At 43.5% G+C, this 23,802-nt stretch overlaps 1 protein-coding gene across 1 annotated transcript in view; it reads left to right on the forward strand.

The window, feature by feature from the left end:
• Positions 1–250: 250 nt before the first annotated feature.
• The window catches only part of Phm (Peptidylglycine-alpha-hydroxylating monooxygenase), a 107,372-nt gene continuing 83,820 nt past the window's right edge, over positions 251–23,802 (forward strand). The window contains exon 1 of the mRNA XM_067157450.2: positions 251–538. Coding sequence (XP_067013551.2) covers positions 416–538 — 123 coding nt within the window. The 5' untranslated portion in view covers positions 251–415. The remainder of the gene's footprint in view (positions 539–23,802) is intronic.

The raw sequence follows: 23,802 nt of genomic DNA on the forward strand, positions 1-23,802 counted from the left end.
TTAGCCATGGCGCCTGACAGTTTAAGATATTACTTTACATTACAACAGGTTGGTACGTTTTGATGGGGGGAATCAGGCGAACTCCAGATCGACCTTGTACCTGCCCTTGAAAGTGATATTCAGACGAATGAACGTTGTCACAATAATGTATCTGGTAAAGAAACAGATGATTGAATGAACTATGCAGCTGGAACTCGTTTTTCCTCCTTTTGTTTGTGTATGAACCTTCACAATATTTGGTCAGTGCGCAGACGCGAATGCGGGTCGATAGATTTTAGTCATTAACACGCGCGTTAACGCTTAACCAGCATTGCTGCGACCAACCACTTGCTGCAGGTCCTTTCACCGAGCAAGGAGCCGCGCCGTCATTCTGTCAGTCGGACATATTCCGCGAGCGAGGCTAGTCCATTCCAACATGGACGGCTACCAGCTGCTAGCTGGAGTAGTGCTCCTTTCAATATTCGTGTCTCAACTAACCTGTGAAGCCTACAAAGTGGAGAAATATTCTCTTCTCATGCCGAATGTCAGACCTAACACGGTAAGTACTCCATTGCACTCTGTTATGTGAATGATACTCGAAATGACACTATTCGCAGGTAATGTCAATGCTCGCACGAGAACACAAACACGTTACATTCCTGCTTAAACAGCGAAATATCACAATTGTTGCCATGAAACCTCGATTGTAAATGACAAGTGTCTGGTCTCTGAGGCTTTTTAACAAAGATTTTCTTTAACATATGGTATACATATTTTATTGTTTACATTGTTATCCATGACCTTACTCATGTATTGCTTAACTGGAACACGTATATCCACTCATTTCTGTGTCTTGTAGTTATGAACAGAAGTAAAAATAACGGTCAGTCGCCAGAATGGTACAATACCGTACTTTGTAAGACTTATGTTCTAATTATTTCTTCATCTTCCAGGGATGAAAGATGACGATATTCTAATTTTGCTGTAGTAAAGTTCTTGTTTTTAATATTCAGTTTTACCGAACATTTTAAAGAAAAATAAATAATTTTGAGGAACGTTGTATCGTACAAAGCTCTCGTAAAAGTCTAGTTCTCCAGTGGCAGATCTAAAAATATTTAACACAGAGGATCCCGGTCAAACCTTGAATTGTACCAAAATCGAAAAATTACCTGGTATTAGTCATATTAACTACGAAACAAATTTTCGAAGTACCTGATAACATGATTTCAGTGTTGTAAAACCTGTGCAATGAAACTTGAAAATTATATCATAATAACTTAAGCAATTATTAAATATTGTTAGAACATTTTGAAATACAATGTTCTGTAGCTCTACCTAAAAAGTGCCGTGAAGTTCTTTCTGAAAAAAATAGTGAAATGATAATGAAATCAAATTCAGATTTTGTGATACTGGTTATAAGTACTGTATTTATGGATTCTGAATATAACTAAAGAGGGTTACACTTTCAAAGGAGACGACAGACGGAAAGACAGACATTCAGACCCCAATTTAGTCTCTTAGTATCACCGCCAGTACCTAATACTTCACAAAACGTCAAAAGTTTTTTCGTAATAATTATTTTATTTTATGAAATACTTCCTCTCATGCAGAGGCTGCCTTTCGGTAAAGTATACTTTTACATTTATTTTTAGAAGAGAAATTCACTGGAACTCTATAGCTGCAGAAGTTTCCATTATTTATCGATGATTGTTTGAATTTTATGGCTGTGCACATCTTTGGTCATTAGCCACGTTTATTTGTGTATACGAAAAATTTTACGAGATAAGTGAGATGGAAGAGATCAGAAAAGCCTAATTCCATTCTCCAAATATCTATGAACATTGCCGTGGTTCTTGATTGAACCACTCATCTCGGTTCTGTGTGAAAAGTGTTTTACCGTACGTTTTCTGTGATTGAGAGACATCTTCACACCAGTGAACCTGCGAAAATATTCCCTTTGATGTTTACCACTCTGTTGCGTGCAGTAAAACCTGCACACCTCACTTCCCTTTGTATCACCTGATCTTGCAAGGTCAGCTAGGTTCCATATGTTACTTGTCACAGCAATTAATATAAGCAGAAGGTCCTTATTATTGGAGTCTTACATCTCGCAGCCATTCACATAAGTAGAAGGGCCTTATTATTGGGGACTTACGGTTCATAATTCGGGTTGGAGGTGTCTTCGTGGTGTCGAAAATACTACAAACCGCCTACGCTAAAAATGATGAATGAAGTTCACTTTTCATCTACACTGAAAAATCGCTGCGCAAGCTCACTCCTGGAGGATGGAACTAGAAATCGATTCGAAGCCTCCCACTCATTGTGCGCTCTACGTCACGCGGGTGGTAACCATAGTGATTGGCGGTTCATGTGCACCCAAAGTTCGAATGCCGATCTCTAATATTACTTCAATATGTTTTAGACCGTGTACAGAATTCCTGAAGAACATATCACAATCAGTCATTAAGTTATGTACTTATTTTTCTGATATAGTACATACTTTGAATACCATGAATAATATTTTGCGGGTGCTGGGGAGTTTTCGCGTATTCAACAAAATAATAATACAAAAATAGGCATTCGGAATTGGGCTTTTCATAAGAAGTCGACTACAAGAAAAGGAGGATAACAAGAAGAGTTTAGAGGAAAGGAAACGAACTACTCCACAGTCAATCTTTCAATGAAAGGAAGAAAAGCTACAGATGTTCAAGAGCTATTTTTCTAGCGGACTTATGTTTTTTAGTATCATCATTATTATCTTTGGACATTATTTGTGAAGTGAAAATATAGTATTAGCGATAGTGCACATGTTGTTGTTGCTGTTGTTGTTTGAGTCATCAGTCCATAGACTGGTTTGATGCAGCCCTCCATGCCACCCTATCCTGTGCTAACCTTTTCATTTCTACGTAACTACTGCATCCTATATCTGCTGTAATCTGCTTGTCATATTCATACCTTGTCTACCCCTATCGTTCTTACCACCTACACTTCCTTCAAAAACCAACTGAACAAGTCCTGGGTGTCTTAAGATGTGTCCTATCATTCTATTTCTTCTTCTCGTCAAATTTAGCCAAATCAATCTCCTCCCACCAATTCGATTCAGTATCTCTTCATTTGTGATTCGATCTATCCATCTCACCTTCAACATTCTTCTGTAACACCACATTTCAAAAGTTTCTATTCTCTTTCTTTCTGAGCTAGTTACCGTCCATGTTTCACTTCCATACAGTGCCACGCTCCACACGAAAGTCTTCAGAAACATCTTTCTAATTCCTGTATCAATGTTTGAAGTGAGCAAATTTCTTTTCTTCCTTGCTTGTGCTAATCTGCATTTTATGTCCTCCGTACTTCTGCCATCGTTAGTTATTTTACTACCCAAGTAACAATATTCATCTACTTCCTTTAAGACTTCATTTCCTAATTTAATATTTCCTGCATCACCTGCCTTCGTTCGACTGCACTCCATTACCTTTGTTTTGGACTTATTTATTTTCATCTTGTACTCCTTACCCAAGACTTCGTCCATACCATTCAGCATCTTCTCGAGATCTTCTGCAGTCTCAGATAAAATAACAATATCATCGGCAAATCTCAAGGTTTTGATTTCCTCTCCTTGGATTGTGATTCCCTTTCCTAATTCTTCTTTGATTTCCTTTACTGCCTGTTCTATGTAAACATATGTTACTTGCACATGTGCACATATGTTACTTTTTATCTGCATGGCTTAGTCAGTGGTCTTCTATACCCAAGACAGCAGTTCTGATTCTGGCTGAGATCGTTGGTATGTGTAAAAACTCCGTGGGACAGCATTTGGCCTCGTGGCCATGATCGTTAAGGCGTTAGGTCTCTATGGTCTGACAGCGTGGTTATCCGGTTCGAATCCCGTTGGTTTGTAGAAAAAGTAATCACCATCCAGGGCAGAAGAGGTGGTGGTATACCATTTCTAATAACTAGATCATGTACGAAAAGCCCGGATTCAATACCAAACCTCCCCGCAGTGTTGATATGGAATGACGGCATATGACGCTGCTGATGGCGATTCGTCCGTCGGATGGGGGCGTTAAGCTTTAGCAAATTCCTTAGTGTTGTTCGACAGAAGTAGGCTATGTGCAGTCACCGAAGTTTCACCCTCTCCCTGCCTCATTATCATAATTATCATCCACAACCAGACGCACAGGTTGCCCATGGACGTCAAATAGAGACTTGCACCAAGCGAGCCGAGCATATCCTCGGACACCCCGTCCCCCGCACTAAAAGCCATACGATAAATAAAAGAACACCTGACATGTGTTAAAGCAGTTAAGAGTAGAGCTTAAACAACTATTAGTAGTATTTATTGCTATTTTGCTTTACGTCGCACCGACACAGGTAGGCGACGATGGGAGAGGATAGGCCTAGGAATGGGAAGGAAGCGGCCGTGGCCTTAATTAAGGTAAAGCCCCAGCATTTGCCTGGTGTGAAAATGGGTAACTACGGAAAACCATCTTCAGGGCTGCCGCCAGTGGGGTTCGAACCCACTATCTCCCGGATGCGAGCTCACAGCTGCGCGCTTCCTAACCGCGTGGCAAACTCGCCCGGTATTATTATTATTAGTAGTAGTAGTAATAGTAGTAGTAGTAGTAGTAGTACATCTAAACGTATTTTTTGGTTCAGTCCAGGACGACGATGACTTTTCAGTAGTTAATAATGACGTGTCGCCTCTGGAGAAGACTGGCGCAGATTTTTGAGTTGACACCCATGAGTAACCTGTGGATCCGTGATAATGGAGTCTACCTAGGATGAATTCTAATGTTGAAGACGACATACACACCCATCCCCTTAACTAACGAGGGTTACAACCCTCGACCCAGCCGGGAATCGAAGCTGGGACCCCTTGGACAAAAGGAAGCCAGCATGTTAAATAGTTTGCCACGGAGCGGAGTTATGGTTGGTGAACGAATTCCTCTTGTAAATTGAAAGTGTGAAAAAATGCAAAATGCTTTAGTAGTTAGCACGTGTACTTAACTCTCGCAGTTTCCTTTTTCCCGCTCCCAAACACACAAACATTTTTCTTGTAGCCGATTTTTGTCTGAACCTTTTAGCTATTTTATTATGGATATGTTTATTTGGACCCAGGGATGTTCGTTGAATTCTTTAGATCTAATTTGGACTATTAAACAACGTCGGTAGAGGATGAGTTTATCTCGAAAGAGTGGTGTTACAAACATATATGCCTAATATGTAATGCAGATACTTTCACAATCCTTTCATTTATACTGTCAATTTTCGTGTGTTCAAAGACTAAAAATATAGTTAAAATGTCTTCAGATTGTTAATTATGTGTCCATTGAAATTTAATTGATATCATGAAAATTGTTGAAACACTGAATTGATTATTGGGAAATTATATAGGAAATACCTTATTGAATTACCTCTAACTTTCATAGGACTTCATAAATCCGACTGCTTGGCTAAATGGTCATCATTGATGCGTTCGGTTCAGAGGGTCCCGGGCTCGATTCCCGGCCAGTTCGCGGATTTTAATCGCTTCTGATTAATTTTTCTGCCTTAATTAAGACAGTCCCGGCATTTGCCAGGTGTGAAAATGGGAAACCACGAAAACCTTATTCGGGGCTGCCGACAGTAGGATTCTAACTCAGTCTCCCGACAACAACCTCATAAGCTCGCACGGCCAACTCGCTTGGTAAAAGTGAACTCAATTTCAACAATGACAATATGAAGATAAATTTGGAATTGAAGAGGACAAGTTGGGGCAATTATTTGTTTATAGGAAGGGGAGTTAAGGATTGGAATAACTTACCCATGGAGATGTTCAATACATTTCCAATTTCTTTGCAATCATTTAAGAAAAGGCTAGGAAAACAAACAGATAGGGAATCTGCTACCTGGGCGACTGCCCTAAATGCAGATCAGTGATTGATTGAATGACCTTAAAGACTTGATGCCTTAACAATAGTGGCTGCTTGGTAACAGTTTTGGCCTAGTCCCAACGGTGGTTTTACACGAGAATCTTTACAGCGCTGTCAGGGATTATAAGTATACACTCATGAGCAATTGAATTAGAGATAGCTGCCGTAGTGCCGCTGTGTTTGGCCCGGGGAATGTATCAGGGAGGACGTCAAACCTCGTACGGGCTCTATGAGTAACAGATGACTACAGTATGGCTAATGGTAAGACACGAGACCTCAGCGCATTTGATCACGGCCATATTGTCGGCGTCAGGCGTATGGGCCACTCCATCTATGAAGTCGTGCAGGCACAGAGCTTTCCAAGGATCGCCTTATCAAGAGTGTGCCGTGATACGTGGATTTGGAGAAAACCACCGCCTCCAAGGTAGACTACCGTGGTGTACGACACGTTTATGACAGAAGTTGCCGTAGCTCGGATCAATCAGTCATCGACCTGTATTTAGGGCCGTCACATCTATCAGTTGTTTACCTATTTTCTTAAATAATGATTTCAAGATCGTAAGAGCGGATAGAGGGGCCACAGTGCAGCTGATCGCTCGTCAATTCAGTGCTGGACAACATTGACGAGTGAGCAGCCATACGATTCACTATCACCTCCTCGCTATGGGGACGGAAGGAAGGTGGCGTGCCAGATGCGACCGTGCCGCATGCAACCCGTGCCTCTAGCGACCACATAATATGTAACCGTGCCGGATGCGACCGGCGTTGACAAACAAATTGTCATTTGATAATCTTCGTCATCACCCCAGAGCTAAATGAGAACCAGAAAAATGGCCAAAAATTGAGAACACTGCTTACGGGGTAGGGAATGAAATTGTCTTTGTTCTATTCCGAGGACGTCTTCGGCTCGCCTGGTGCAGGTCTTTCTACCTGATTCCCACGGGCGGCTTGCGCTTCTGGATGTGAGATTGTGATAATGAGGTAGGAAGAGGGCGAAACCCGGTGTCGGCACGTAGCCTACTCCTCTCGAATAACACCAAGGGGCCTGTTCAAAATGTTACGTGGTCATCGGACGGACGAATCAGCATCATATTCCCTCACTCGATTTCAACAATGCGAAGAAGTTTGGATTTGAATCCAGGCTTTTGGCATGCAATCTAGGGATTACAAATACCACCAACTTTCCTACCCTGCCGGCCTACATTCTGACGGCGAAAATTTGTTTTCATCCAGGCTAAGTGGTTCAGACGGTTGAGGTGCTGGTCTTCCGACTCCAACTTGGCAGGTTCGATCCTGGCTCAGTCCGGTTGATGTTTGAAGGTGCTCAAATACGTCAGCTTCGTGTCGGTGGTTTCACTGGCACGTAAAATAACTGCTGCGGGACTAAATTCCGGCACCTCGGCGTCTCGTTAAACCAGAAACATAGTTACTGGAACGTAAAGCTAGCAACGTTATTATAATTATTTTTTAGTCCAACGATATTCGAAACGGCTAACCACGGCATCATACCTTTATTTTAGAAAAGACTAAGTTAGTAACTGATAAGCAATGTGCCACTTGGTGACAGCCTTAAATGCAGATTAATTGTAAGTGATTGATGGGTCGCATGCGGCAGGATGCTTATCCGCTCGGTCGCTATTGGCACGATGATGGCCGGGTCGCATCCGGCACGGTCGCTTCTGGCACGTATACGAAAGCAAGCGTCCCACGAGGGTACCTCTGCTGAACATCTGTCACAAGGCAACGACGGCTTACGTGGGCAAAAGAACCTCGTCGTTGGACGCTCTAACCATGGAAATAGGTCGCCTGGACAGATGATTCGAGGCATTAGTTTCTGCACTACGGTGGCTAGGAACGAATGCGTCACTCCCTGTGTGTGGGGGACGCAGACGAAGAATACACCCCTGGTATCCCCTGCCTGTCGTAAGAGGCGACTAAAAGGGGCGACCAAGGGATGGTGGTGGATCATGAACCATGAGATTGCCTGTGATTAGTACAATCACGGGAGGAACAACATGGGTCGACTTCACTTGCGATTAATACCACTATGTGAGGAACACCATGGGTCTGTGATTAGTATAATCATCGGTGGATCATTATTGGTTTACAGTACCCATGATTAGTACCACTATATGCCGAAACCATGGGTTTACGTTACCTGTGACTAGTACCATTATGTGAGGAACACCGTGAGCCTACGTACTTGTGATTAGTACTGCTACACGGGGAATAACATGGTTCTATTTTACCAGCGATTAGTACCATTATGAGGGGCCCGTGACCTGGATTTTTGACCCGTTTAGACAACATGCATCATCGATTTAGGATGTTGCTTTGGAAGCAGTCCCTTGTTCCATTTATACGATTGTTTTAAGTTATTTTATGGTCAGATCCCCTGTTTTAAGTTCATGAAATGTGAAATGTCGTATGGCTTTTAGTGCCGGGATATCCCAGGACGGGTTCGGCTCGCCAGGTGCAGGTCTTTCTAATTGACACCCGTAGGCGACCTGCGCGTCGTGATGAGGATGAAATGATGATGAAGACAACACATACACCCAGCCCCCGTGCCGTAGGAATCAACCAATTAAGATTAAAATCCCCGACCCGGCCGGAAATCGAACCCGGGGCCCTCTGAACCGAAGGCCAGTACGCTGACCGTTCAGCCAACGAGTCGGACTTTTAAGTTCATAATCTTTGTTCATCGTCGTCTTTTTTTTTTCCCCCTGGTAAGTGGATGGTTTTCGGAATTATTTTAACTTTCAGTATTGTGAGGTGGAACCACTGATTACTTTAAATTCATATTCATTCACTCATTCTTCATTGTCATGTTTTGAATTCTGGTCATTGGATGATTCTTGGAATTTTGTCATTACATTTCCTTTTATCTCGTACCATTAGGGGTCGAGGACTTAAACATTAGGCCCCTTTAAACAACAAGCATCATTATCATGAGCCTCCGTGGCTCAGGCGTGCCTGCCTCTCACCACTGGGTTCCGTGGTTCAAATCCCGGTCACTCCATGTGAGATTTGTGCTGGACAAAGCGGTGGCGGGACAGGTTTTTCTCCGAGTACTCCGGTTTTCCCTGTCATATTTCATTCCAGCAAAATCTCCAGTATCATTTCATTTCATCTGTCATTCATTAATCGTTGCCCCAGAGGAGTGCGATAGGCTTCGGCAGCCGGCACAATTCCTGTCCTCGCTACAGGATGGGGGGGGGGGTGCTTCATTCATTCCATTCCTGACCCGGTCGAATGACTGGAAACAGGCTGAGGATTTTCATCATTATCATTATTATAATCAACGAATGCGTCGTCAGCCACATGAAGTAATGGATCTCTCTTGCCAGCATAGTGCAGTTCAGACCGGTGGTGGTGGTATCCTCGTATGGGGACTGTTCACGTAGGACGCAATGGGACCCCGGTACATCTGACAATATCCCTCACCGGTGAACGCTACAGGAACCTGCTGGCAGATCATGTTCACCTTTTTGTTTGTCTCCAGCACCCTGCAGGTGACCTGTACCTGCAGCAAGACAATGTCCCAGACCATCGATCCCCCATTGTGGTTGACTGGTTCGATGAGCACTCCATGTACTGTATGTGAAAAGGCTTGCCTGGACCCCGAGAAGCCCCGGTCTCAGTCCCATTAAGCACATCCGAGTTGCTGTCGAGAGGAATGTGCGTACCATGGACCGTGCTTTGACCAACCTTCGTTGATTATGGGAGGCTGTGCAGTGTAGCTTCCCAACGCTCCCGGTGTCTCGTGGAGTTCATACCACGCTGAATCGCCACCGTCATCAAGGCGAAAGAGGGTGCTAAACACTACAGCCCGGCGTCTCTAATTCAGTTCATCCTGAGTGTATACTAAGAGACAACACTGATCCGGCTTCATACTTGAATGGTCAGCATGCTAGCCTTCGGCTAGGTTCGACTCCCGGTGGGATCGAGGATTTTAACTGCATATGGTTAATTTCTCTGGCTCATGGACTGGATGTTTGTGTTCGTCTTAATGTACTTCTCTTCATTTACACAACACATTACCAACCACCCCAGAAACACGCAATAATAAATACATCACTCCACATAGGGTTGGCGTCAGGAAAGTCATCCGACCGTCGAACTAACAACAGCATTATTATATGTTTGAGTTCTGCTTCTCGCTACTGGGAGCGCTGAATATAGTTCGCGCAATTCAGTCCATTTATGCGTCAACTGAAAACATTGCAGTTCGACTGCCGAGGCCATGCATTATTATTATTATTATTATTATTATTATTATTATTATTATTATTATTATTATTATTATTAGGGATACATGTATTCCGCCGACCCCGTGGTATGTGGGTAGCGTGCCTGCCCCTACCCGAAGGCGCCGGGTTCGATTCCCGACCAGGTCAGGAATTTTTACCTGGATCTGAAGGCTGGTTCGAGGTCCACTCAGCCTACGTGATTACAATTGAGGAGCTATTTGACAGTGAGATAGAGCCCCGGTCTAGAAAGCCAAGAATAACGGCTGAGGGGATTGGTCGTGCTGACCACACGACACCTCGTAATCTACAGGCCTTCGGGCTGAGCAGCGGTCGCTTGGTAGGCAAAGGCCCTTCAGGGCTGTAGTGTCATGGGGTTAGTTTTATATATATATATTCCCCGTCCAGTTCTAAGGAATTACTAACTCGTTCACAAAGACAGTTCACGTACAACACAGGTTATCAGGCAGCACTGATATGTTCAACAGCGTTGAATTGTGACGTCTCTAGCCCGATAAAACATAACTACTTTCTTTCATTGCTTCACACCTGTGACTTGGTGTAGACGTGATAGATTGTTTAAAGTATTTTTTTTTTATCCGTGGATTAAGATTGAAATTAAGATTTCAAGCTGTCGGCAGCAACTTGGCTCAACATCAGGAGAATGGAACGAAGGGAATGCAGTTATCACACACAATGCGGAAGGGTTTGTTAAATCAGTTTTCTTCAAACCACTTTGAAATTTTAGACTGAAGCACAGAAGTACACCTTCGGTGTTTTGTTTTGGGAGAAGTTAGTATTCGAGCATATTTATGGAAGGATATTAGAGAGCAAACCTCAGGATATATGTGATAAGTTCTAGAATCCATACCTCAAATATCTGTGTTCCTTTAACAGTGCTCCACTCATATACAGTATATTTCCTATTGGCATATTCATGAGAAGGCGAGCGAAGAAAACAACTTCCCCAAATACCCAGCGGGTTGGCCGTGCGGTTAGGGGCGCGCAGCTGTGAGCTTGCATCCGGGAGATAGCGGGTTCGAACGCCATTGTCGGCAATCCTGAAGATGGTTTTCCATGGTTTCCCATGCTAGGACTGTACCGTAATTAAGACAAAGGCTGCTTCCTTCCTACTCCTATCCCATCGTCGCCATAAGACCTATCTGTGTCTGGGGCGACGTGAAGGAAATTGTAACAAAACAAAACAAAAAACAAAAACTTCCAAAAGTAGTCAGTGAAAATGTCGCAAACACGATATAGTATTTATCTTTTGTTTATTCACCATCGCAGGTCATGTTGGAAGAGTCTTCCTTAGGCAAAGAGAAAGTAAGTAAATCATCTTTCACACTGTCATGAACCAATTACAAATTACATTAGGTGGATTTACTGACACGTAAAAGAACTCCTGCGGGATGAAATTCCAGCATGTCGTGTCTCCGAAAATCGTAATAGTAGTTAGTGGGACGAAACCAATACAAGAGAATAATTCAATTCTTTTTTTGGTAATCAAAGTTTTCAAATTTGTGAACACTTATGGGTCCTTGTTGTTCTCCGAGAATTGTTTCCACCAAGCGAGTTAGCCAGTTAGGGGCGCGCAGCTGTGAGCTTGCATTCGGAAGACAGTGGCTTCGAACCCCACAGTCGGCAATCCTGAAAAATGATTTTCCGTGGTTTCCCATTTTCACACCAGGCAAATACTGGAGCTGTATCTTAATTAAGTCCACAACCGCTTCCCTCCAACTCCAAGCCCTTTTCTATCCTGTCGTCGCAGTAAGACCTATCTGTGCCTGTGCGACATAGGCTAAAGCCATCTTAATTAAGGCCACAACCGCTTCCCTGCAACTCCAAGCCCTTTTCTACCCTGTCGTCGCAGTAAGACCTATCTGTGTCTGTGCGACATAGGCTAAAGCCAATCGTTAAAAAAAGAAAAAAAATGTTTCGAAGACAGTTCTACGTCAGCGATATTTTTGACGTGACATCTCACTCCGCAGGCCTGTATGCACGGAAATATGGCATTACAGAAATCAGCGTGTTCTTCTCAAGCTGTTTCTGACAAACTATAAGTGATACTTTCGATATCGGTAAGTAATTAAAAACTTCAGCTAAATGTCATAATTTTAGCGCAATGATGCAACCTCTCCCCAGCGGAGGCCTCATTCTTTGAGCGCTCGATTATGCACACTCAGTCGGACCTTCGTAGCGAGTGGGTGCGTCGACCAATTCAAAATATGCTGCTTTATTTCTGTTCGCAGGTAGACATATTTGATCTGCCTGAAACAATCTTTGTCCCCAAAACAACTTATTTGTATAGGCCCTATACACTCATGTCCCTAAAAACCAGAACTCCTTGAAAGACTAGAGATAGGAAGTTCATACTCACAGGACATGTGCATTAGTATGTTCTGAAGAAATGATTACCATTTGAACCATGTCGGCCCTCAGGTTCAAGGTCCACATCGATATCTCGGCGCACCACTACCGACTGGTAAAATGTGTCTGCGGCTCCTATTGTCGCTATAAATCGAAGGTAATGGATCAGTGAGACTTAAACAGACGTGCAGGATGCCTCGCAGACGTATGCGAGAACCGTGCCGTCAAATGAGTGAGTTTGAAAGACGGCGCGTTATTTGCATGAGAGAACGTGATGCATCCATCCGGGGAATTGTTGCTCATGTGGGACAAAGTGTGTCGGCAGTGCAACGGGTGTGTACAGGATGGGTCACAGAAGGCCGCAGAACACGACGAGATGGATCTGGTCGCACCACCCGACCCCCTCCCCCCAAAAAAAATGATCGACGCCTCATCCGAATGGCATTGCAGGACAGACCTGCATCTTCCCCGGCTCTGGCGCAACTGTGGAACAGTGTTACACATCGTACACTATCAGGAGTCCGTCGCCGTTTATTACGTTCTGGGTTACCGGCGCGTCATCCACTTCTCCGCCGACCTTTGACTAATGTACATGAACATGCTAGACTGCAGTGGTGTATGGAACGATGTCACTGGGCACAAGAATGGCAGCAGATAGTGTTTTCGGACGAATCCAGGTTCTGTTTGATTGAAAACGATGGCTGCATTTTGGTTCGCCGCAGACAGGGGGACAGGCATCACATTGGCTGCATTCGCACAAGACGTAAAGCGCCAACTCAAGGCCTTATGGTGTGGGCTGCTATTGGGTACAACTACAAATCACAGTTGGTGCGTGTCCAGGGCACTGTGACCAGTTTGACTTACATGAATGACATCCTGCGACCCGTAGCCGTACCCTTTTGCACGACACCCCAGACACCATATTTCAGCAGGACAGTGCACGACCACAAGTTGCTGCGCGAACACGCGCCTTCTTGTTCTCACACAATGTCTGACTGTTGCCCTGGCCCGCCCGATCAACGGACTTGTCGCCAATCGAGAATGTGTGGGATATGGTGAAACGCCGGGTGTGGTGCTGTGACCCAATGCCAAGCTCCAAATATGAACTGTGGAACCAGGTGAATGCAGCATGGATGGCTATACCCCAGGGCGACATTCGCGCCTTATCCGCGTCGATACCATCACGCATAGAACAAGTTATCGGTGTCCATGAAGAACCCAGTGCCTACTAGGCGACAGGACACATGCTGAACCTAGGTGACTGAAATGCTAATCGTTCCTACAAAACATACTAATGAAAATGTCCTGTAAATATGAACTTCCTATCTCTAGTCTTTCAAGGTGTTCTGTTTTTTATGTACACGAGTGTATTTTGTTTTTCTTGGCGTAATTTCCGTGGAATAATAGGTCACATCGACTACATCCATATCAAAATAGCTTGTCTCGGTCGTCAGAGGTCAGTCACATGCATGAACCGGGAGGGATTTTATTATATTTACTGCCAAGTAAGCACATATAATAGTGACACTACGATGTAGGTTGTGTGTGTGGGTTTTTTGCGGACACTCGTCGCGCTAATTCAGAAAAGATTTCGATAACTATGAGATAGGAAAAGGCAAAACTGCTAAGGAAGAGCCGTGACCGTAATAACAGCCCCAGTATTTGCCTGGTGTAAAAATGGGGAAACTACATAAAACAATCTCCAAGGCTGCCGATGGAGCGTTTCGAACCTACGATCTCCAGAATACAAGCTACATCCATAAGGCCCGTACAACTCATTCGGTTACACAGTGCTAAATTTAATCTTTCCTTCCACGGTGCTATTTAGATTACAATCACCGTAAAAAACACTATAATCAAAGCTACTCTTCCTCGTACGGTGGCGTGTAGCTTTACTCTCGGAGATTTCATTTCCACTGAGGGCCGCTCCGGAGTTCTAAATGGTGAAATACACAGTTTAAAAAATTAGCGGAACATGTTTTGTAACGTCTGGTATGTGAACATTAATTTGGTGGATAGGGTTCCAATGGTCGTACAGCATACCTTGATACCTTAGCAACTCCCTCGGGAGGGTCACTGGAGTCACGGTATCTGACCAGACTGTAAGGAACAGGTTAAGAGAAGTGTCCTTACGATCCAGACGTCCTGCTTGAGTGCCCCGTTTAACGCAGCAACATCCCGAAGCTCTCCTCCTGTTCGCCCGTACCCATGTTAATTGGCATCTTCGCCAATGGAGACCTGTGTTGTTCACATACAAGTCCAGATTTCCGCTGACACAGGGTGATGGACGTCAACGTGTATGGAGACGCCGTGGTGAGCAGTACATGCCAGATGTTGTCCAGGAAGGCGACCGATTCGGACAAGGTTCTGTGATGGTGTGGGGTGGCATCTGTATTGATGACCGTACGGATCTTGTCGTCGTCTGTGGTAATCTTACCGCTGCGGGGTACATCGAGCAGATACTGCTACAGCATGTGTTGGTTGCTGCATACGGTGTTGGCCCTGAATTCGTACTCATGCACGACAATGCCAGGGCTCATGTAGCGCGCATCACCAGAGCTGTCTTGCGAGAACTGGCCATTCAAGAGATGGAATGGCCAGCAGTGAGTCACGACCTTAATCCCATCGATCATGTGTGGGATAGGCTTGACAGAAGTGTTCGTGGACGTCCTGTTCCACCACAGACTCTCCAAGACCTCGAACAGTCTCTCATTGAAGAATGGGACCTGATACCGCAACGTGACCTGCGTCGACTTATACGGAGCATGCTACGTACGTGCCAAGCTGTGATAAATGGTCGTGGAGGACATACACTATACTGAAGCTCTTCAACTGTGATAAAAATCCATCCTGGATGACTGTTATCACTTTGTTTTCGCCCCTATTTGGACATTTCCGTTTGTGTTCTGAAAATGAACGTGGATCCATTGATGTCCTTTTGTATACTTCAACGGTAAAGGATAAAGGTTTAGTTAGTTTTTATTATTGAACATAACAGGCGTTCAGCCCAAATACATGTTCTATAAAGGTTTAGTTGGTAATATATTTGGGTGTGAGGTATTGTTTTTTGGAGCTTGGCATACGTTCAAAAACATGTTCCCCTATTTTTTTAAATTTTTTTTTTTTAGCTGTGTATATCAAAATCAAAAATATCCCTTGCGTGACTCGAGATTTCAAACTATCCACACCAAATTTCAGCTCAGTCGGTCCAGAAGTCTTCGATCCTATCCGAAACAAACAAACGCAATCCTATTTTTATTAACAGTACTAGCTAAAGTGCCCGTTCTTTGTGCGGTTTTATGAGCAAGGATTAAAGCGGTTAAATTAAGATGGCCGGCAAATATGTGTACGTCTTTACAACACGCTCTTGTACGCAATATGTGCAACCTTCTCATAGAATTCATAATTACGTAGCATACCTGCCAACTTTCCCGACTTAGGCGGGAGACTCCCGGTTTTCAACAGTTTTTTCCGCCTCCCGATTATTCTATTATCTCTTACGATTTTTTTTTTTTTTTGTGAACTTCAAACATTTGTTTTCAAATTTCAGCTTTGTTCGTCAGTAGCTGGAAGTCCTTCGCTCATTGGCCGCTTTCAAATGGAATATCGACGTTTACTAATACGAGAAATACGCGTGAATATGCGATGTTTATTGAAACCTGTATATCGCGACAAGTATATCGATGGTCAGTCTCTCGTTCTCGAGCGGTATGTTCTTGTTTACATTAGTCTAGTTGATTCTAGAGACTAGTCGCTAGATTTGGAGTCTGTTTTAGTAATTTAGTGACAGAAGTTAAAAGATAGCGGCTAATAACTTTTCTAGAGGTTTTAGGAGCCATTTGGAGACAATTATGGCGAATTTTAATTTATTACTTGATAAAAATAGCATTGCGCTTCGCATAATCGCGCGGCAGCGTGATGCAATATATTAATCCATGCATTTGCTAGGTGATGGCATCTAAATGCATGACTTATTCACACGTGTAGAGCATAAGTTCATACTATTTTTGGAAGGCTTATCAGAGACCGATCATCTCACTCACATACTTCGTATGAGGGAATAGAGATGTACAATTTTTGGCCTTGTAGCCTCGTACAACAACAGTCGGGTTTTGAGACAAGAAGTGTTGTAATATATACCATATTACTCCTGTATTGCGCAAGACATGTAGAATAAGCAGTTTTGAACAATTGTATCTCCTGATTTTTCCTGATTTTCATGTCAACATCTCTTGATTTTTGATTTTGTTAAGTTGGCAGGTATGTATAGGTTATGTTCACTCGACACTCCATATGTTGCTCGGTTCGGACCAGTTACGTCACTGCTTCAGTAGAATAAAACTCAAATAATTTCTGACTTTCAGTCTCTGTCTGAGGAGTTCCATCTCATCGGGGGTGTCTGATCAGTCGGAGGTCTTCTATTAGGAATGTTTCTCTTGTCAGCTCGTAGAGAAATCTCGAAGTAATAGTTGTGAACAAAGACTAAAATGAAACTGATGATAAAGGAAGCGTGAAAAAAGTAACGGAAAATATACTGAACTCCGGAAGACCATTTATTTGCCTTAAACTTACATTTCCGTTATGACTATGTATAAAATGGTATTTTTGAATCTTGGCAATTACACTACCATAATTTTACATTTAATACACGAAACTGAACTTTCTGTTACTGGACTACGAACCTCCTACGCTGGCAGGGGGAGAGGTGATACTCCCACGTGGCGCGTCCCAGGTGGCGGATAGGGGGGTCCTAACCGGCTTGCAGGCGGACTTGAGGGAAATAAAATACCTCTCGCGGACCAAACACACTACCCCCTGTGGGTGGGGGATGCAGACGAAGAATACACCCATGGTATCCCCTGCCTGTCGTAAGAGGCGACTAAAAGGGGCGACCAAGGGATGATTGGATTAGAACCATGAAACTACTTGTGATTAGTACCACCTCGCGGGGAACACCATGGGTCGCTGTTACTTGCACGTAGTACCATTATGTTCGGTACCAAATAGGTTTGTGATTAGTAGCAATCAGGAGCTCCGTGCGGTCAGGCTTTTACGGTACCTGTGGTTAGTAGCACTATATGAGCGACACCAGGGTTCTGACTTGCCAATGATTAGTACCCACTATATAAGGAACACCACGGGATAGTACGAGTCCTTGTGGTTAGTACACTTAGGTGATGAAAACCATAGGTTTGCGTTGCCTGTAAATGGCGCCGCTATGTCTGAAATACCCTAGGTCTGTATTACATATGCGAATTTCACTACCTGTGAGTAGTACCATAATGTGTGGAATACCGCTAGTCTACGAAACTTTTGATTAGTACCGCACCATGTCAAATGCCATGGTTTTACTGTCCAGTTGATAAGTAGGCCTACCATTATGAGAGCCAGATGACCTATATTGTGGACCCCTTTAGCTTGCAAGCATCCTCGATTCAATATTGGGCTATAGAAGCAGTCCCTTGGTCAGTATTACTATTGTTTTCCGTCAGTTTCTGAGACTGAGGCATTGCGGACCCGGCTCCACTGATTGTTTTAACTTCATATCCAACCGGTCATTTTTCGTCCTCACGCTTTGAATTCTGGTCAGTGGAGGATTTTGTATTTTTATTTTGTCATTGCATTTCGTCTCATTTCGTACCATCAGGGGCCGATGACCTCGATGTTAGGCCCCTTAAAACAACAAGCATCATCATCATCATCATCATCATCATCATCATCTGTTACTGGAACAGGCAAACCAAAAGTTTTGTAAATTGTCGTATCATCTGGTAGTAACAAAGCTGCAATCCCTGTCCATGCAGCAACGATTGCGATCTCACCTATGCTTGTAATCATGTATACTGTTTATAAACTTGAATAAACAAATGTTTTCCCGCAGCCTCCTGGAGCTTCTAATATATATATTCTGACTTTATTTCACCAAGCCATCTATAGCAGGGTTTCTCAAAAATTTTCGGTCGCACCCCCTCTTCTTGAAACACGAAATATCTAACTCTTTTCTCCTTTCCTTTCTTAGCATTCCATAAGCTGTTTCGCACAAATACGGATCACAAGATCTACAGTATTTGCTTCTGAATATTATTCAAAAGAATGCTGGTAAAGCCTAATGTCAGATAATCGTCTTGATATTTACGCATTTTGCTTTTAAGTGTAGAATTAACGTTGCTGGTGGGAGCGGAAGTAGAAGTGAAAGAACAATGTACTTTGATTAAATTCGAATCTTGTTCTTTATTGCGACTGAATATTTACTTGTGCTGTATTAGTTTGTCAATCGGGCCAACCACTTCCACTAAAAACGCACTAGAATTCACCTGTTCACTCACTGTCTTTGAACTGACTGCAAAGGCCTGGCTGAAATCGAGGTGACAATGGCAGAAATAGAAGAATGTATTCTTGTAAGGAAATGGCGGTCACATTGTCAAGCGACTTATTGTTATTAGTGGTAATTAAGTGTTTGGTAAGGTGATACCGCTGCGGGTGGCGGGTGTAAGGGTGTTGTGTGGGAAATGTTACTATACACCTTTTCTTAGAATACGTGCTGGCAGGATCTACTGGTCAGTTTTTCTTAAATAAGCCAGCAAAAGTACGAGTTTGAGTCTTGAATGGCGGTGGAAGATCTTCCTGCCTAGGTTCATGGATGCGAGAATCTGAGGATAGCAATATTTGTTACAGAATATGAAATATAAATATTTCAATCAGAGCCGGCGCCCCCCTTTATCACTCTCTACGCCCTCCTAGGAGGGCGCGTCCCCCACCTTGAGAACCACTGATCTATAGGACTGACATAGAAAAATCTACAGAGAAGAGTTTTCACAGCTTGGACTGGTATAGAAAGACCAGCCGAGACAACTTTCATAGTCATCTACGGACGAATACAGTTAACTGCATCGACCTGAGCATCGCATTACTGTACTCGAATAAATGACTATTTTGCGGATATAAAGGCCTCAATGCAATAAATAATACTAGGGGAACCGTGCGAGAAATCTCGCATTCTCATAAAATATGTGGTGAAGTAGCCCCCTGGTGAACTAAGGAATACACATATCAGTCTTACACTTCATGTAATCTTTGATTTTTTTAAACATTTATGGTATCCACTTGAACGGAAGCACATCAAGTGCATTATTACACTGACGAATGTTTCGGAAGTAATTTTTGGTTTTACTATTATTCTTTTCTTAACTGATAATTACAGCATATTATAAAGGCATAATAAAGGCGTCCCAGCGGCCAAAACGTGAAGTGGACAACAATGATGGCGCGTATTTTCCTGCAGCATCACTATTTGCAAATCGCACAATTCATATAATTTTTTAAAACTATTGTAAAGAAATTATCGATATTTATGAAATGTGAGTGCAATTCGTCACTGCTAATGTCTATTTTCTTTTTTCTGAATGCCTATTTGTCACGATCGGATACTTGTGATTGCATCCGGGAGATAGTGGGTTCGAATCCCACTGTCGGCAGCCCTGAAGATGGTTTTCTGTGGTTTCCCATTTTCAGACCAGACAAATGCTGGGGCTGTACCTTAATTAAGTTACTTGTGAGCGCCGCAAAAGGGATCTATACTACTGAAATAATTTTTTTTTTTTTTTTTTTGCTAGGTGCTTTACGTCGCACCGACACAGATAGGTCTTATGGCGACGATGGGATAGGAAAGGTCTAGGAGTTGGAAGGAAGCGGGCGTGGCCTTAATTAAGGTACAGCTCCAGCATTTGCCTGGTGTGAAAATGGGAAACCACGGAAAGCCATTTTCAGGGCTGCCGATAGCGGGATTCGAACCTACTATCTCCCGGATGCAACCTCACAGCCGCGCGCCTCTACGCGCACGGCCAACTCGCCCGGTGAAATAATATTGATGTTTCTCGTAATCCTGAGATGGAGACATTTGTTTTGATGTATAACCCACAGGCGTTTGACTTATGAAACCTGTTACCTTTACACATAGAGTATTTCGAGGGGAAAAAAATATTTATTTTATCTGTTTGTAGTGTGGGAATTGAATATTGCGGTTTTTATACAAGAAACTAAATTATTAATATAATAAATTATTTGGGTAGTGAAAACAACGGTGAGGATGAACAGAAATAATCGTGACAGCAAGCAATACGACTGAGAGATTGGGAGGGGGGGGGAGGGGGGTTTAAGTTCAATTTCAGTCTCGTCCTTATGCTTGAAGGCACAACATTTGTGCCAGATATGTTCCTTTACAGTAGAAATGTTGGGACTATGGACTAATACTGGTGACAAAGCGTTTTACAATCCTGTGAGGCATATAAATCATTCTTATCTGTTACGGTAGTCCAAAATATGTTGTAGGGTCCTGCTGTTGTCCGAGGTCGATTATACATTATCATAGTTATCACACTTGACGCGTTTCAAGGTCAGCGGGATAAGGTTAACTTGTAGAGTGCACACTCCGAATTTTCAGGACTCGTTTCAGCTGTAAGTTGAAAATTATACCAGGAGTACATCGACTTGTATTTCATAAAGGTACCGTACATTGTTTTCAAAAAAGATGCTTTCTGACAGGTAAACGTTATTGACATTTCTTTCTAGATTCTGTAGTTGTAGCACCGAGCATTAACGGTAAGGGATTAGTCTTTAACAATGTGTTTTGTAATAATGGCTAGCCCCCTCCGTGGATAAGTGGTAGTGAGTCGGCTTCCTGATCCCAAGATAGCCAGTTTTGAAGAGCGGGTAGAAGTCCATTCGTCTTCGGATTATAAGTACTGGATTTATTTTAATGTTAAGAAATTTTATTTTGATATGAATATGTCTTAGGGTTGGGGGTCATCCGAAAATGTGCGTCACGTGACGCGAGGCGACAACACGTGTAACGGAAATGACGTCAAAAATTCTTTGCCTGCCAACAGTGACCTTGAGAGGTGCACGGGCTGTAGATTTATATTAAAAAATTCTGTACACATCTCTATGAAATGATGCAAATAAATCGTTCGTTATCAATATTTGAGTTTCATTTATTGAAAGACATGCTCATGATTCTTAGCTTTTCGAAAAACGAGAAGTTATTTATTTTCTATTTAACATTAATAATTATTTTGACAGTGAAAGACAGGCTCCTTGGCTGAATGGTCAGTGTAGAGGCTTCGATTCCCGGCCCTCTCTGAAATTTTAACTGCGTGTAATGAATTTCCATGGCTAGGGCACTGGCTTTCCACATCCGCCCGTAGGCGTGTCTTACTCAACAGCTGTTTCTCAAATAGTAAGTCATGCGTGTACCATGTTTAGTTGAAAGCTATGCTGGAACATACACACATACATACATCCATAATCTGTCATTTTGGACATTTTCTTTTTCACTCCTTCTCACCTCCATGCTGCTGGGGGCTGATATTGGACTTAAAATACATAACTGGTTTGACAGAAGGCAGTTTGGGTTTAGGAAAGATGTTTTTCAATCACTACTGATCTGCATTTAGGGCAGTCACCCAGGTGGCAGATTCCCTATCTGTTGTTTTCCTAGCCTTTTCTTAAATGATTGCAAAGAAATTGGAAATTTATTGAACATCTCCCTTGGTAAGTTATTCCAATCCCTAACTCCCCTTCCTATAAAAAATATTTGCTGCCGACGGTGGGATTCGAACCCACCATCTTCCGAATGCAAGCTCACAGTTACGCACGGCTAACTCGCTCGGTAAGTATAAAAGTCATCTGGCACAACAGCACCGAACTCCTGTGGGTGGGGCAGTAGAATAAAATCCACGGTATCCCCTGCCTGTCGTAAGGCGCTACTAAAAGGGACCCCAGGGTCTCTCAACTTGGGAGTGTAGGTTGGCGACAAAGGGTTCCTAAGATGAGTCCTGGTTATTCCACTGAAACTCAGCTTGTAGGATTTCAGCAAGATATAGCAGATATCCTGGATTCAGGAGGCCAAATGTACTGTATTGCGATTGACCTATCTAAGGCATTTGATAGGGTAGATCATGGAAGACTACTGGCAAAAATGAGTGCAATTTGACTAGAAAAAAGAGTGAGTGAATGGGTGGCTATATTTCTAGAAAATAGAACTCAGAGAATTAGAGTAGATGTACGCCTCTGTGGTGTAGTGGTTAGCGTGATTAGCTGCCACCCTCGGATGTCCGGGTTCGTTCCCGGCTCTGCCACGAAATTTGAAAAAGTAGTACGAGGGCTGGAATGGGGTCCACTCAGCCTCGGGAGGTCAACTGAATAGAGGTGGGTTCGATTCCCACCTCAACCATCCTGGAAGTGGTTTTCCGTGGTTTCCCACTTCTCCTTCAGGCAAATGCCGGGATGGTACCTAACTTAAAGCCACGGCCTCTTCCTTTCCTCTTCCTTACCTGTCCCATCCAATCTTCCCATCCCTTCACTACGCCCCTGTTCGGCATAGCAGGTGAGGCCGCCTGAGCGAGGTACTGGTCATTCTCCCCAGTTGTATCCCCGACCCAAAGTATCACGCTCCAGTACACTGCCCTTGAGGCCGTAGAGGTGGGATTCCTAGCTGAGTCCGAGGGAAAAATCAACCCTGGAGGATAAACAGCCAAGAATAGCGGCCGAGAGGATTCGTCGTGCTGATCACACGACACCTAGTAATCTGCAGGCCTTCGGGCTGAGCAGCGGTCGCTTGGTAAGCCAAGGCCCTTCAAGGGCTGTAGTGCCATGGGGTTTGTTTGTTGTTTAGTTTGGAGGATAAACAGATTAAGAAAGAAAGATGATAATATTATTATTTCTAAAGGGGGGTTGAGGCTCATACTGTGATGCCTACTATTTACTAAAAACCCCAGTTGAAGTACACTCTCTCTCTTTTTTTGCCACACGAGCGTTCTTCCATCTGACCGGGAGACGTTGAATTTGCTGTCACCAGCAACTTCCGTAGCCCAGCATCAGTGCGGCAAATATAAACAATAGGGTACCATTTGCAAAGGAAGATGTATTAGCTGCCTTCCTCGGAGGTTCGGGCTTGTTTCCCGGTCCTGCCACAAATGTAAGGTACACGCAAGTCTCTTCAGTTGGGGGTGTGCCAAAACAAAGCTGCTCCATCTTGAGCGAGGACGCGAATTTAGTCCGGCTCCTTGGCTGAATGTTCAGTTAATTCAGAGGGCGCCGGGTTCAATTCCCAGCCGGGCGGGGTGATTTTAATCTTAAATGGTTCATGCCCTTGGCTCGGGGACTGAATGTTTGTGCTGTCTCCAACATCCCTGAAACTCTCACACTACAATAACACGCAGTTTCCCATACAGTACACGCTAGATGCCGCCCATCCTCGTTCGAGGGCCTGCCTTACAAGAGCTGTAGCAGGCTATCAT

Source organism: Anabrus simplex, chromosome 1, assembly GCF_040414725.1.
Source record: "Anabrus simplex isolate iqAnaSimp1 chromosome 1, ASM4041472v1, whole genome shotgun sequence".
Lineage (NCBI taxonomy): Eukaryota > Metazoa > Arthropoda > Insecta > Orthoptera > Tettigoniidae > Anabrus > Anabrus simplex.